The sequence below is a fragment of the Littorina saxatilis genome, linkage group LG17 (genome assembly GCF_037325665.1).
Source record: "Littorina saxatilis isolate snail1 linkage group LG17, US_GU_Lsax_2.0, whole genome shotgun sequence".
NCBI lineage: Eukaryota > Metazoa > Mollusca > Gastropoda > Littorinimorpha > Littorinidae > Littorina > Littorina saxatilis.
In genome coordinates this window covers 26,546,104-26,562,685 of record NC_090261.1, presented here as the reverse complement: position 1 = coordinate 26,562,685, position 16,582 = coordinate 26,546,104, and the positions used below count along the sequence as shown (strand labels likewise).

Sequence of the window (16,582 nt, the reverse complement as noted above, 5' to 3'; positions counted from 1 at the left end):
ACATCGATAGAATGAGACCCGAAGGGAAGTAACTCATGTTTGACCTGAGTTCAGGATGGGTCCAAAAAGTGTTCGAGACAATCTGCAAAATTAATTCTTTAACAAGAAGAGCAAACGCTCGATCGAGTCACTTTCGCAGTTCTGAATATTATATGAGGCATCAGATGGACAGGAAGAAATTGCTATTCACAACACAATGAGTCACGTTCACATAAAATTTGAGCCCGGTCACTTTTATAGTTTCCGAGAAAAGCCCAACGTTAAGTTGTGTGTTGCCGAACAGAAAAGGCTAGTTATCTCCCTTGTTTTTCTGATAACGTTCGTAAAAGGCTACAGATGTAAATACTTTGATGTAAAGAATAATCCTACAAAGTTTCAATCACATCCGATGAACTTTGTCAAAGATATAAAATGTCTAATTTTTCCTTTGACGCTGACCTGTGACCTTGAAAAAGGTCAAAGGTCAACGAAACCATCGTTAAAGTGTAGAGGTCATTGGAGGTCACGACTAAACAAAATATGAGCCCGATCGCTTTGATAGTTTCCGAGAAAAGTCCAACGTTAAGGTGGTGTCTACGGACGGCCGGCCGGCCGGACAGACTAACACTGACCGATTACATAGAGTCACATTTTCTCAAGTGACTCAAAAATTGCTCGCTCTTTACGTAGGGCACCTAGGATGTTCCCGTTTGGTGAGCGTTCGAATGGAAGGGTGTTTGTACTGTGTGTAAAAGCCTGACAGTATCTGTGATGGTTTACGGGAGGCTTACTGTCCGGGCGTGATTTCCGGTATTGAATATTCATAACAGCCGTCCAGCACCAAAACGAGGCGCCATTGTTGTAGAGGTGCAAGTCCACGAAAATAAATTCTTTGAAAATTTCTCACGCTCGACAGAAAGCAGCCAGGATGTTCCCGATCGGTGAGCGTTCAAATGGAAGTATGCTTGTACTGTATATGTAGACGCTCGGGGAGCTCTGTGATGGTTTACGGGAGGCTTACTGTGCCTTTACGTGATCGAGCCGTGTGTGTGTGTGTGTGTGTGGGTGGGAGGGTGTGTTTCAGAGACTCGGAGAGAGAGTATGTGTGTGTGTGTGCCGGTGTGGGGGGGGTCAGACTGGCGTGTATCAATATCTACCGCACACACAGAGAGAAAATAGTATACCAGACTGCAACACACTAAAAGACCTTACGCTTCGGGCCGGTGGTATTTGAAAGCAACTATCATCAAAACCAAATCTAAATACGGTAGCAGCAACATTAATAATCATTATCAGCGCAAATGTAGGCTTATTCTCTCTACCACCTTACCCACACTCACGTGCACGCGGCTTCCTTGCGGCGAAGTTTCAGTTTCAAGTTAACGGGTTCAATCCTGGTCAACCAGCAGGGGCTAACATAGTTTGGGGCATAATTCAGATAGCATAGGTCATCTGGTGACCTAAAAGTGCACATTTTTGGCACTGTTCTGTGGTAAAGTCCACACAATGCTATATACTATACACACATATACTTCGTCGCAATATAACCTTCGTGGTTGAAAACGACGTTAAACACCAAATAAAGAAAGAAAGAACACATATACTGCTTGTGCTGGTACATAATAGTGCAGTGTGTGAAGTTGCACGAGTGAACTCGGTGTGCCGGGTGTCACATGCGTGTGTATCACTGTCAGTGTGTGTGTGTGTGTGTGTGCAGTGTATGTGTGTGTATGGGAAGTTGGTGTGTTCGTGTATGTTTCATCTGAGCGTCAACGTGTTTGTGTGTGTGCGTGTCTTTGCGTGCACCATTGCATTACATGCTACCCATCACACAGTCATACATGTATGCACACACACACACACACACAAAATACACACATATATAACACCTCTGGCCGCGTGAACAAGAAACTGTTGAGCTTCACAGATGTACTCAGTGTCGTCGTTGGGTAGTTTTGGGTTTGTTTTCACTACCATAGGAGGATTTTTGAACTGTAAATGCACTCAGCTGCAACAAAAACGCAAAACGAAGGCTGTGAGCTGCACTGTGCCTTTAAAAGGTATGCACGTAGGCAAGTTTTTCTAAGCAACTTATTGTGTAAGTTGAGTTTTCAGCGTGTGGTCAGCGCACTACTTTTATCGCCCTATCATCTTATAGCTGCAGTCAGTCTGGTACTTCTCTAGAACTGTCCATTTACGCACTGTGCCATCTTGAACCAGTGACCACATTTTTTATCTTCTGGCTGCGTTTCATCAGTTTGATCATTCCCACACCGGTGACACTGTGACGGTTCCCCTACGCTTTGTGTTCGGTGCCCTGACCCTTTGTGTTCGGTTCCCACTCGGTTCCCACACGCCAAAATTCGCGGACAAAACATCCATTTATGGTAGTATTACGCAATGTTGCTCTCTGAGAATGGTCTTGTTAGATCTGTGAGTCTTTACACTACATGCCTAGGTGCTGTTGGATTGAAGGTTTTTGATATTTTAGCCGTTATTAGGTAGAATGCCTTCCACTTTACTGCAAAACTGCATAATTCGTAGCATCGGCAAGAAATATCCTACCAAAAAATGCCTGCTTGGAACTGTCCTTGGTCCAGCAAAAAGTTCAACATGTCTGTAGCAGACAGCCCAAGTTTCAAGATTGTAGGGCCATCCAAACAGCCGTAATAATAACAAGAAGAGCAAACGCTCGATCGAGTCACTTTCGCAGTTCTGAATATTATATGAGGCATCAGATGGACAGGAAGAAATTGCTATTCACAACACAATACAGATGTAAATAATTTGATGTAAAGAATAATCCTATAAAGTTTGAATCAAATCCGATGAATAGTTTCAGAGATATGATATTTCAATTTTTTTCCTTCAAGACATACCTGTGACCTTGAAAAAGGTCAAAGGTCACCAAAGCAGACGTCAAAGTGTAGAGGTCACTGGGAGTCACGTTCACATAAAATTTGAGCCCGGTCACTTTTATAGTTTCCGAGAAAAGCCCAACGTTAAGTTGTGTGTTGCCGAACAGAAAAGGCTAGTTATCTCCCTTGTTTTTCTGATAACGTTCGTAAAAGGCTACAGATGTAAATACTTTGATGTAAAGAATAATCCTACAAAGTTTCAATCACATCCGATGAACTTTGTCAAAGATATAAAATGTCTAATTTTTCCTTTGACGCTGACCTGTGACCTTGAAAAAGGTCAAAGGTCAACGAAACCATCGTTAAAGTGTAGAGGTCATTGGAGGTCACGACTAAACAAAATATGAGCCGGATCGCTTTGATAGTTTCCGAGAAAAGTCCAACGTTAAGGTGGTGTCTACGGACGGCCGGCCGGACGGCCGGCCGGACGGACGGCCGGCCGGACGGCCGGCCGGACGGCCGGCCGGACAGACTAACACTGACCGATTACATAGAGTCACTTTTTCTCAAGTGACTCAAAAACAACAAAAGTAGTCAGTGAAATTGGCTGTGTTCGGTCCCCCCACACTTTTGTGACGTAGGCGTGACGGTTCCCATAATTCATTGTGTCGGTCCCCACTTTCTGTGTCGGACCCCACTTTCGACCTAATTTCTCTGTGACGGACCCCACAACCAGCCTATTTTGTGTCGGTCCCCACACCTTCTTGGATTTATGACTTGCCGGTTACTTGTATCATTGTATTCATTGAATCTAATTGTCTCGGAGTTATTTTTCAGCAAAAACCGGCAAGGCAGCACCTTTTGTGATACCAAGTAAGTCAGATGACATCAGTATGTGTGTGTGTGTGTGTGTGTGTGTGTGTATGTGTGAGAGAGAGAGAGAGAGAGAGAGAGAGAGAGAGAGAGAGAGAGAGAGAGAGAGAGAGAGAGAGAGAGAGAGAGAGATTGACACCTTTCCAGATCACTCCGGTTATGCGACACTACCGCGAGCGTCACTACCGCGTGTCACACTACGGCGAGTACGACACTACCGCGTGTAACACTACCGCGTGTCACACTACCGCGAGTACGACACTACCGCGAGTATAACACTGCCGCGTGTCACACTACCGCGCGTACCACAACCGCGAGTACCATAACCGTAGAGAGAACGCATGCAAACTTACTTCTTGTGAGTTTGTGTTCTAACGGCTTTGATTGGAAGCAACCCATTCTATATGTATTCTGATAGTGTGTTCTGATCGTTTTGAGTTCTTGGTTAGCATGACAAACATTGAATTAGTGTTCAGAGAACAGACCAGGCCTTTTTGTTTTATATTTCAAGGAAACATTTCAACCTTTGCCTTCAGCCATGGAAGTCATAAAATGACACGCGGTAATGTTATACTCGCGGTAGTGTGACACGCGGTAGTGTTATACTCGCGGTAGTGTCGTACTCGCGGTAGTGTCGTACTCGCGGTAAGTTCTGTTTCCGTACCCGCGACAGCGGCAGCGACAAAAGAAAACGCGCGCAAACGCGTGACGTGTTTCCGTGCGTTTTAAACATGCGGTAAAATCTGTAAACTCCCGCGTTGCCGCGCGACAACGCGAAAAAATCGCTCCAGGACCCTTTCAAAAAAATCGCGTCGCTTGCCGCTTGTCGCGCCGCTAACGCGTCGCGCGTGTGGAAACACTCCTGGTCATTTTCTATGTGCTTGATTTTCGTCGCACCGCTGGAAAAACGCTATCGCGGGTACGGAAACACAACTTTAGTGTGAGACGCGGTAGTGGTACTCGCGGTAGTGACGCTCGCGGTAGTGACCAGCACCCGATCACTCCACATAAACGCTGGTTCTGGTTGCATTGTGCCGCTGACATACAGCTAATAGGATTTTTACACCCCCGGTATAGGGGTGTGTATAGGTTTCACTCGATGTGTTTGTGTTCGCAAGTAGATCTCAAGAATGAACGGACCGATCGTCACCAAACTTGGTGAACAGGTTCTATACATTCCTGAGACGGTCCTTACAAAAATTGGGACCAGTCAAACACACGGTTAGGGAGTTATTGGTGGATTAAAATTATACAAGGCCTGGTATAGACGGACACCCCCGTTGGTCAAAGGGAAATAACCATTCTCACTGCCACCAACTGAGAAGGTTATTTCCCTTTGACGGGGGTGTAGTTCCTATCGGAGGAATTTCTTGTTTTAATCCTTTTGTGGTATTGCTGATGATGCTGAACATGTATTTTACTAGTTTACCAATCTTTGACCCTGATAGCCTACGAAAACGGAGCAATCATGGCCCAACATTGGCCCAATGCTGAATTTATTGGCGCGGTGTTGAGCCTTAGTCGGGCCGTTGTCGTAGGCTGTCAGGGTTTATGTAGCCTTGTTCCATTGTATTCTGACTGTCATAAAGTAATTAATTTTAAGAGAAAGCAGTCATGAACACAAGGAGCTGGGAAAAGTTGCCTCTTACAACAAGCGTGGATAAAGACACATACTTGACACAGGCAAGTACTCTTTTTTTTTTTTCAATCACCACTAGAAGTCCCTGGGCAGCATTTTGCTCTGAAAACTGAATCTCACATACGACAGGTGGATCTTTTATTTTAAAAATGTGCCAAATTGCATATCTCCAAGGCCGTAAGACTAAGAGTAGATATTGGGAAGGCCAGTTCAAGAAGGTGTGGGTGGATCAACACATAATTTGCTGGTATACTGGGAACCGTCCCAGAGATAAATAATGTTATATATTATTTGTGGCATAAACTAATAAAGTTAGTCTCTCTCTCTCTGAGCTCTCTCTCTCTCTCTCTCTCTCTCTCTCACACACACACACACACACACACACACACACACACACACACACATACTGATGTCATCTGACTTACTTGGTATCACAAAAGGTGCTGCCTTGCCGGTTTTTGCTGAAAAATAACTCCGAGACAATTAGATTCAATGAATACAATGATACAAGTAACCGGCAAGTCATAAATCCAAGAAGGTGTGGGGACCGACACAAAATAGGCTGGTTGTGGGGTCCGTCACAGAGAAATTAGGTCGAAAGTGGGGTCCGACACAGAAAGTGGGGACCGACACAATGAATTATGGGAACCGTCACGCCTACGTCACAAAAGTGTGGGGGAACCGAACACAGCCAATTTCACTGACTACTTTTGTTGTTTTTATTATTACGGCTGTTTGGATGGCCCTACAATCTTGAAACTTGGGCTGTCTGCTACAGACATGTTGAACTTTTTGCTGGACCAAGGACAGTTCCAAGCAGGCATTTTTTGGTAGGATATTTCTTGCCGATGCTACGAATTATGCAGTTTTGCAGTAAAGTGGAAGGCATTCTACCTAATAACGGCTAAAATATCAAAAACCTTCAATCCAACAGCACCTAGGCATGTAGTGTAAACACTCACAGATCTAACAAGACCATTCTCAGAGAGCAACATTGCGTAATACTACCATAAATGGATGTTTTGTCCGCGAATTTTGGCGTGTGGGAACCGAGTGGGAACCGAACACAAAGGGTCAGGGCACCGAACACAAAGCGTAGGGGAACCGTCACAGTGTCACCGGTGTGATTCCCGGACCGTATGTAAGCTGATGCCTACCGGTACCAGCTGATGATGTGAGGCGACCCATGACCGCCTGTTTATTGGTGATGAATAAACCCATGCACACTCTACACAAGATGTTCGAGTTTTCCTTCCCCTTGTTATATATACATGTACTAGAGGAATACCCGGCTTCGCCGGGGTGAATCGCGAGACAGAGACAGACAGCGTGGCGGTTCATCACAATCACCTCTGCAGGCGAAGTCCTGTCAAACGGGATTGAGAATTTTAGAGCTTATTTCTTAGCCCTATATTATCTGTTGTGGCTTCTCAAATGCCAGAACATACAGACAGACAAACGCCGCTAGACCCCACCACAAACAGAACTCTACAATCCACAGGTTTTTGCCCACACACACACACACACAAACACACACACAGAGAAGCCGTATATATAAATATGTATATCTATATCTATAAATATATAGAGATAGGTGAGAGTGTATTTTTCGCGTGGCTATAAATTGATTCGACCTTTTCACTTTGACAGTAAGAACAACTTACGGGTGCAAGGGAAGCGTTCTGGACAGCGCAGTGACATTCTAACAACAGAACCTCAGAAACGGGAATTTGGGGTGAACGGCGCGAGACAGAGACAGACAGCGTGGCGGTTCACCACAATCACCTTTGAAGGCGAAGTCCTGTCAAACGGGATTGAGAATTTTAGAGCTTATTTCTTAGCCCTATATTATCTGCTGTGGCTTCTCACATGCCAGAACATACAGACAGACAAAAGCCGCTAGACCACATCACAAACAGAACTCTACAATACACAGGTTTTTGCCCACACACACACACAAACACACACACACACAGAGAAGCCGTATATATATACAGTAAAACCTGAGTCTAGCGGACCCTTGTTGTAACGGCCACCTGCTACATACGGACAGTTTATCATGGCACGGACAAGATTTCAACAATAACTAACCTTTAACGGGCGGACACCTGCCACTTACGGACGCGGACACGATTTTTCGGACCGTAGGAAGTGTAAACACTGTCACAAACGGACACAACGTACATAAAAACGCAACTTCGAAAACTCGACTGTTATGCAGTCAGTGCTCGGCAGCCGTAGCAGTAGCACAAATGGTTGTTGATTGGTTGTCCTGTCCCTTTTCTGACCAATCAGTGGCTTGTTTAGATGGAGACCCACTTTTGCTCACTCACTTTCGCTTACTTTCGCTTTTCCGCATTGTGGATACAGTCACAACCAAAAGCAACAGTAGACTACTGTGTTTGAAAATGGAATCTCCAGCAGGAAAAAGAAAAGCGATGACTTTAGAGCAGCGTGTCGCTGCCTTGAAAAAACTAGATAGCGGCCAATCATGCCGAGATGTGGCGAAGGAGATGGGATGTGGTAAAACACAGATCGCGAGGATCAAATCGGAAAAAGAAGACGTGATGATCTCTCTCTCTTTGTAAGCAATGGTTCGAAGGAAACAATAGTTAACACAGCTAAATTTTTGTTCCATGCATTTATGCTGAGACTAGAAAAACTGAATGAAACAAGAGCTGACCCAATTTGGTCGAGACACACTGCGGAATTTCCCGTTGAATGACTGATGAAGAGTCAGCTATTTTTAGCTTTGTGACGTCCGACTTGCGTAAGTTTGAATGCACAGTGTGTGTAGGGAACGGGGTAGGTGTGGGGGGGGGGGGGGGGGGGGGGGGGGACGTTGTTGTTGTTGTTGTTTGCTACATGTATCATTTGTTTACTCACATTTTCAGTGAGTCTCATGTTCAATCCAATAAATACATACCGTACTACAGGACTGACAAAAAGTGTCTTGTTCATTTTACGTGCTCTTTGTAAAATATTGCCCTGGCCCCTCCACCTGTGAAGAAGGGACACCTGTCTAATAGGGACACTATTACCATTCCCCAAGGGTGTCCGTTAGAGACAGGTTTTACTGTATGCATATCTGTATCTATAAATATATAGAGATAGGTGAGAGTGTATTTTTCGCGTGGCTATAAATTGATTCGACCTTTTCACTTTGACAGTAAGAACAACTTACGGGTGCAAGGGAAGCGTTGTGGACAGCGCAGTGGACAGCGCAGTGACATTCTAAAAATAGTAATAGTAACTTACAACTGAACGGGAAAGCCACACGAAGGAAGGGAGATAAACGCCAAACACTGGAGAAGATAAGGAAGAGTTACTTATAATGGTGAAATGAACACAAAAACCAAAATCAGTTCAGCGCTGTGCGCTGAGAGCACGTGTTGAAATATCTCATCGATGATATTGTGTCCGGGGTGTAGCTGAATACGGTGTCCAAATTTGAAAAAGATCCACCGAGAACTTTGGCGTTGTGATGTGGTGTAGCTGCTATGGTGTGTCGGTATGGGGGCCCGGGTAGCTGAGGTGGAACCAAAATAGCTGAGGTGGAACCAAAATCGGTTCAGCGCTGCGCGCTGAGAGCACGTGTTGAAATATCTCATCGATGAGGTTGTGTCCGGGGTCTCTCTGAATAAGCCCACCAAATTTGAAGCAGATCCATCGAGAACTTTGGCCGTGCATGGCGAATACACAAATACACAAACACACAGACACAAGTCGTATATATATATAGATACACTCTCCCTCCCTCCCTCACACACACACACACACACACACACACACACACATTCTCTTGTTTCAACATTTGTATTCTGTTCAATGGACGGCAACAGCAGAGCATGACAAACAGTAAACAACCTACATACTCCAAACGGCTGTGAGAAAATGTTATCACATAACACAACAAATTCAGCTATAAACAAAGCAATGCTGTCAACATGCCTGGTAACAGTAGTATCTCATTAATAGAACAATACATGCAGCCAACCAGTTTTAAATTCAGCCATAAACAATGTCATGTCACCAGGCCAGGCAATAGGAATATCTTCACACTTGAACAATGGTCATAACAGTTTAAAATCAGTCATAAGCAAACTAATTTAAATCAATATGCAAGGAAACAAGAATGAGTCAACGCTTAAACCATAGTCAAAACAGTTTAAAATTCTGTCATTAGCAAAGTCATGTGAAAAGACCAAGAACAAGGAATGTCTCAACACTCAACTGTCAAAATAAGAAACAAGTCATAACACTGTGTAACTGTATCTCTTCCTTTAAACGTAAGAGGAATTAAAACACATGCAACCAATTCAACCTGAAATGCACCAACTCTAACTTGAACAGAACAATGCAGAGAACAATATGATATTCCTTCTTCTTTGTTTCTTTTCGCACCTTGGTGGTCACAGAGGAAGAGAGACAGACACAGAGAGAGATAGAAAGAGAGAGGGAGAGAACAAGAACAAGAATTTAATCCGCCATATAGCATAAAAGCCATTGGTGTTTGTCCTTGAGACGGAGAGAGAGACAGAGAGAGAGACGGAGAGAGAGACAGAGAGAGAGACGGAGAGAGAGACAGAGAGAAAGAGAGATAATGTACTGTGGTACCTGCAATGTGTGGCCCCTCCAATGAGAGGACACCTCCCTTAAAAGGACACATTCTGAGGTCCATGTCTCTATTATCTCTACCAAAATATACCTGTCATGACAGGTCACCTGCAATGTAGGGACACTTTTTGATGGTCCCAAGGGTGTCCTTTCATCGCAGGTACCACTGACCAGACACAAAAATCAAAACAGAACCCAACAGGAAACACTTTATAATATGCAGAAACTTACTCCAAAAAAATCTACATTCAAATACTTTATTTAGTAAATTAAATGAGAGCATCAAATGTGACAAATGGAATGCAGAAGAAAAAAGATTACAACTCTCATTTTAGTCACTGCATTATAGTTATAATGGCTGGCTTGAACTCCAAATCAAGTATTAACTTTTCATTTATCAATAAACTGTAAAATGAGTCCAATACACTTTTTGTAAATAGAGTTGACAAGCATAAAGATATAAAAACATGGATTTCCATGAGATAAATTAATGTAAATAGAGCAGACATTTATAAAGTCTTTAAAAAAGAGTTAAAAGGCTTAATAAAGGCTTTTTGTGTGTATTTTCTGAAATGGTCCAACACATTTTTTTTTTTCCTGACTATTTTTTTTCTGATGCAGAGACCAAATAAAACTTTTCTAAGGTAAATAAAATCAAAAAGTTTTGGTAAAACCGCTTTTTTCTTTCAATAATATTCAATTCCTATTCTTCATATAATGTTTCTTAGGAAGGTGATGTGGTGGGAGGGGAAGAGAGTTTCAACATAGGAAGTCCCGTCAGTGTTCACTCTGTCGTCAATTGCAAAAAACATGAAGGCACTCAACACCAGCCATTCTCCGCTCATCAGCCACTCAAAACTCAGGGTTCCCAAAGGTGGCCTTTTTCTGCTCAGCATGGATCTCATTCAACAAGGCAGCGTCTTGCAGTTGTAGCTGGAACACAGTACATCAATAAAGTTTGGGCTCCATCAAACTAAATTTCTTTCCTATTACGCGTGTTTTTTCTTTTATTTATTTATTTATTTTTAACAAAAACAGCACATAAAGTTTTGTCTGCAGAAAGCTAATTCTCTTTTCTTTTATATTTATTTACAAATATTTAAATTGAACTTTTTTTTTAACCAAAACACAGTATACACGTTTAGCTCCATGAAGCCAAATTTCTTTTGTGTTCTATGTAAAAAAAAAAAAATGTAGGGGGGGGGGGGGGGGGGGTGTCTTTTTCATCAGGGAAGAACAGAAAGTGTGGTGTCCTCCGAAAGACCCTTTGAGGCTGTTAAGCTAAGGGACATAAACAGTAACTGTATGTGGGTGTGTGAACGAGAAAGAGAGAGAATGAGTCTGTGTCAATGTGGTGTGCAAGGTGTATGTGTCTGATGGAAGACATGTCAGTGTGTGTGTGTGTGTGTGTGTGTGTGTGTGTGTGTGTGTGTGTGTGTGTGTGCGCTTGCCTGTGTACGTGATGAAAAGAATGTGTCACTGTGTGTGTGCACGAGACTGTGTTTGCATCCATGTGAAGACTTGATCACATTTTGTGTTATTGTGTGTCTGTGAACATGACAACATACTGGAAATATGATCCACACTAGTGCACACAACCCTTACCTTGACAGCGTGTTTGTAGGACTGCTCAGCCTCCACCTTGCGGGCGGTACGCAGACAAACCAGGGACAGGTAGCCCCACACTTCAGGGTCCGAGTTGTTGAGGATGTTGGCTTCCATCAGGGCGTCCTCTGCCTCACCCAGCTCTCCCAGCTAACAACACACACAGGTAAGGGAATGTAAATGTACAGTCTTTCCTCGTTAAAAGACGAGTGCTGGAAAGATAGGTGGTTTAGTTGTGAACAATCTCTGCCATAAGTGGGTTAGTTGTGAACAATCTCTGCCATAAGTGGGTTAGTTGTGAACAATCTCTGCCATAAGTGGGTTAGTTGTGAACAATCTCTGCCATAAGTGGGTTAGTTGTGAACAATCTCTGCCATAAGTGGGTTAGTTGTGAACAATCTCTGCCATAAGTGGGTTAGTTGTGAACAATCTCTGCCATACGTGGGTTAATTGTGAACAATCTCTGCCATAAGTGGGTTAGTTGTGAACAATCTCTGCCATAAGTGGGTTAGTTGTGAACAATCTCTGCACTTCTCTTGCTTTTTCGAGTTTGTCTGATCGTGGCGTGTTCTGTTTTTGGCCTTTCTTTTCCCATTTTTCTTCGGTACCAATCGCATTGTTAACATGTTATCCCATCTCTGCAAAGAGATTTTCTCTGGGGGTTGGGAGTGAGCCGGATTAAAAATATGAAAGCTAGCACTAGCCATAATTATCTTTGAATACATATGCTATTCACCTTTTTACAATCACATGCTGTATTGAAAAGCTTTTGATCCCAATCTCTCTCCCAATACCCACGGTCCCCATACACTTTGTGTAAGCTTTCAATGACAGTAAGGAAGTGAATGAACAGTGGACCCCATCCTCTCCCCTTTCAAGACCTAAAACCATCTGACAAAATCACTTCTTAAAAGGCTGGCAGTCTCAACATGGAGATTAATTTACAAGTTATGAACAGGAAATCTGAGGAAAAAACCCTAGGTGAAATCTGAGGAAAAAACCCTAGGTGAAATTGAGGTAAAAACCCTAGGTGAAATCTGAGGAAAAAACCTTAGGTTCTTAAAATGGGGGAGGTCTTCAAACGGGGATCTTAATGAGAGGGATCCAGTGTACTGGAATGTTTGTGATGGAGGTGTGGTTGGTGTCAAGACCTACCCTGTAGCAGGCAATGCCGACCCCCAGCCAGGACACGCAGGATGGCGACTTCTTGCAGGCCATCAGGAACGTCTGCTTAGCTTGCTGGTACTGAAAACACACAGAAAAACATCACACACTGTAGGAACATTGATGACCAATGAGATTCCACATCTGTGAACAAAGCAGCTACTCTCAATTAAACGTAACACTGTACGAGATAAGAGAGAAAAACCACATCTGCGAACAAAGTAGGTGGCTGTGTGGGGAAAAGAGAAGAATATAACAGTACTGTGGCGCCTGCTAAAAAAGAACACGTAACTAATGAGACCTGCCCAAAATGCAGGTGGCCTGTCATGAAAGGTATATTCTGGTCAAAATAGACAAAGGGACAATAAAAGGTGTCCTTGGTTGTGAGGTGTCCTCTCATTGTAGGGTCCTCCCTTTGCAGCTTCCACTGTAGTTCTTCTAAAAGCTTTCACTCAAGTGGATTGTTTGAAGCAACTGTCACTGTCTATGACTGCTATCCATACGGATAATCAATACAAACATGCAGTTAAAAACTAATATGGGCACCTGCACTGCTTTTCAAACAGAATCATCTAATTACAGACCCATCCCCCCAAAAACCAATCCACCCACCTCTCCATCCTGGAGGTAGATGGAGGCCAAACGGAGGTAGATGGAGTGCGTCTCAGTGGCGTCGGTGACGAAAGAAAGCGTACGTTGGTAGCATTCCCTGGCCGCGTGGTTGTCCCCATTCAGGTACTTGACATGGCCCATCAGCGCCCAGCCGTCAGGGTTCTCAATATGGCAATAAACACATTGTCAGTATAACACACACAAACTGCCCCTAGATCCACTACACGAAAAAAATCAAAATGAGATTCAATTTGCTTTGACCTCATGAAAATATTAGTTCCATCCCTGGAAAAATGGAGTATGGCTGCCTTAATGGCAGGGGGAAACAGTCATAAACATAAAAACCCGCTGCTGCAAAACAGGAGTGTACATGGGAATTGCAGCCCATGAACGCAGAGTATGGCTGCCTAAATGGTGGGGGAAAAAAGACTTACATATAAAAACCTGCTTTTGCAAAACACAAGTGTATATGGGAGTTGCAGCCAATGAACACAGAAGAGGAAGGTAAGTTCCAACTTTCCAGATCCTCTATAATTCAATGGAATATCAAAAGAAATGCTCACCTGGTGTTCCACCTGTAGAGCATCGTTGAGACTCTGCTCTGCCTCCTCGTACTCCTCTTTCTGCAGTTTGACGCGTGCGGTGGCGATGTGGTACGCCGGCGTTTTGCCGCTTGGCGTCGTCAGGAGCTCGTGAGCAAGAGCCTGCTCTGTGAACTAGTCAACCAAGCAATCACAGTCAGCAACACCCAGAGACATGGTGGACATTTGCATCTTCAGTGTAAATCTGTAGCTGCTGTTCGCTAGACAGAACCATCGAACGCAGAAGAAGAAGAAGAAGCTAGACAGAACATAACTTCATAGCCAGAGTATTGAGGCAGAGTGACTGTCAGCTGAATGTAATGTTTGCTGCGAAACAAATACTGTAAAAATACGATAAAATTAACTCCCACAATCAACCCCCCACGCACACTTAACACACCTAACTTTACAAAATTAACTCTTACAATTCAACCTTTCCCCCTCACACCAGAAAAATTATAAACACACCATTTTCACAACCCCCCCCCCCCCCCCCACATTTTACACAATTAACTCCCTGACTTTAACCATCCCCTGACACATTCTACACCCCCCAAATATGCCCCCCCCCCCCCCCCCTCAACCTTGCCAGCAGTCACTCACAGGAACGGCCTTGACCTCCAGCAGCCAGTCGACGGCCTGCATGTAGATGCTCATGGCAGGGATAGGGGTGGGTTCTCGTGGCGGCAGCTCCTCTTGGGCCTCAGCCTCTCCCACCACGGGTGTGCCGCGAGCAGGCTCCTTGAGCTGGCTGCCTGGGCGCGACGGGGTGAGGGACTTGCCTGCTGACAAGGGGGGTACAATAGAGCCTGGGGGAGCCGATCAGAGAGCCATATGAAAAACAGCAGGTAGGAAGGGAAAGGGGAGTGCAGGTAACGATGGTGAGGTCATGCAGCAGGCAGGGGTCAAATGCAGGCGTCAGGTAGGCGACAAGTAGAAGAAGTAGTAGTAGTAGGAGTGGTAGTAGAAACAGCCATGCAGGCATGCAGGCAGGTAGGCAGGCAGTGGTGCAAGGGAGCAGAACAGTGCAGAAACAACAACAAATGTAGGTAAAACAAGAAAACATGACCAAAGCCACAAAGAGCAGTCTTTTAAGGGCAGGTGGGCCAGTGCACTGTTTTTTTAATTTGAATGTTTTATTTTGTTTGAATGTTATTTTATGAAAGAAATAAATAAACAATGACAAATGATAGTCACTTTTTGTAGTTTGTGTTGCTGGTTTTTGTTTTACGCGACAAAAACAGTCAAATACAGACAAAAGTGGAGTACAGGGGGGATATAATATTTCAGCAGATATAATTGTCACACTTCTAATTATTGTTATATTTTATGCTCTTGGGGATTACGAAGCAGATTTTGATTATTATATTTATATTTGGAGTTAGGGACATTTCTTTGTTACAATTACCGTCAAACTTTAAGGTGACCCCTGCAAAAGTATTTTTTGAAATAATCTGGTTATGACTGTAATACATTGGCAACAAAATCCTTTCGTAATCCCTCAGAATGTTATATTTTGCACAAACTTCACAAAAAATTATTGTTCTAGCTAAATTACAGCCAGAAAAAACGCAACCCCCAAGATGCAACTGCTGCAAAAATGGCTGAAATGAGAAAAACAACGTTGAAGATACAACTATTCAAATATTGTCTTCATTGACACATAAATATGACACTTTTGACAAAAACACAGACACACATGCATATTAGGTATGTTATGGAACCATTATCTGTCAAAATATCAAAAAAAGTTGTTTGAACAATTTGATCAATTTTGCACTGGCCCACCTGCCCTTAAAACTTCCAGCACCCATTATGTTACAGACCCTTCACTGTGTCAGAAAGATAACAGTAGTATTACGCTTTACACATGTGTTTAATAGTCCTGGGGAAACTGCTCATGAAAAAGTTAATTAATTTGTCAAATAAATGAGCGACTGATCACTAGAACTAATTTGTTCCCCCTTTATATGAATCATGAAGCAAAATGAATACTCCTCAACCCTGTGGCATAATGAAGACAGCAAAGTTTTATTAAATTGTATTGTGAAGTCAAAATATCTCCCCCTCTTGAAAATATCGTTCCTATAAAGAAAGAAATCGCAACTTAAACTCAGTCATCTTTGAAACAGCAGAAAAGGGGCTTAAGCTAGCTCTTCTAGTACATGTACTTGGAAGCCACAACCCAAGCGTCAAACACTAGCCTACTTCAAACACAGCAAGAACTCAATGCACAACTGTCAGGCTTCTAAGCATTAACTAAACTGTGACTATACATACTCGTCACTTCCTAAGAAAGTAAAAGAAATGCATTAGTTGCCTGAGATGTTCAAGCGTTTGGTCCATATCTGTACTTGCTATTTTTCACATGTTCATCCTATTCTTCCTCATACAAAGAATCTTGCGTAAAAACAACTGTGGTAAAGCAAAACTGCTAAAAAGTTTGCCATTGATCGTCAAGGTCATGAAAATATAAGTGAACTAAACCTACCAACATGCACATGTTTAAAAAAAATAAAAATGTCAAGGTCCAAAGATTAATACATTTGAAACAAATTTGGCAGTGATCACAATTCCGAGAGTGAATTCAACTTTTTTTTTCCTTTTTTTGACTCACATGCGAAGCAAAAGTGAGTCTATGTACTCACCCGAGT

At 43.2% G+C, this 16,582-nt stretch overlaps 1 protein-coding gene across 10 annotated transcripts in view; it reads right to left on the bottom strand.

The window, feature by feature from the left end:
* Positions 1-9,146: 9,146 nt before the first annotated feature.
* LOC138953836 (cilia- and flagella-associated protein 70-like) overlaps positions 9,147-16,582 on the bottom strand; it is an 85,940-nt gene continuing 78,504 nt past the window's right edge. For 7 of the 10 annotated variants that reach the window (XM_070325782.1, XM_070325786.1, XM_070325788.1 and 4 more), the window contains 6 exons: positions 14,532-14,737; positions 13,911-14,063; positions 13,348-13,509; positions 12,727-12,816; positions 11,572-11,721; positions 9,147-10,899 (listed from right to left, as the gene is read on the bottom strand). In XM_070325782.1, coding sequence (XP_070181883.1) covers positions 10,819-10,899; positions 11,572-11,721; positions 12,727-12,816; positions 13,348-13,509; positions 13,911-14,063; positions 14,532-14,737 — 842 coding nt within the window. In that variant the 3' untranslated portion in view covers positions 9,147-10,818. The remainder of the gene's footprint in view (positions 10,900-11,571; positions 11,722-12,726; positions 12,817-13,347; positions 13,510-13,910; positions 14,064-14,531; positions 14,738-16,582) is intronic. The other 3 variants (XM_070325787.1, XM_070325789.1, XM_070325791.1) reach the window with 1 other exon arrangement.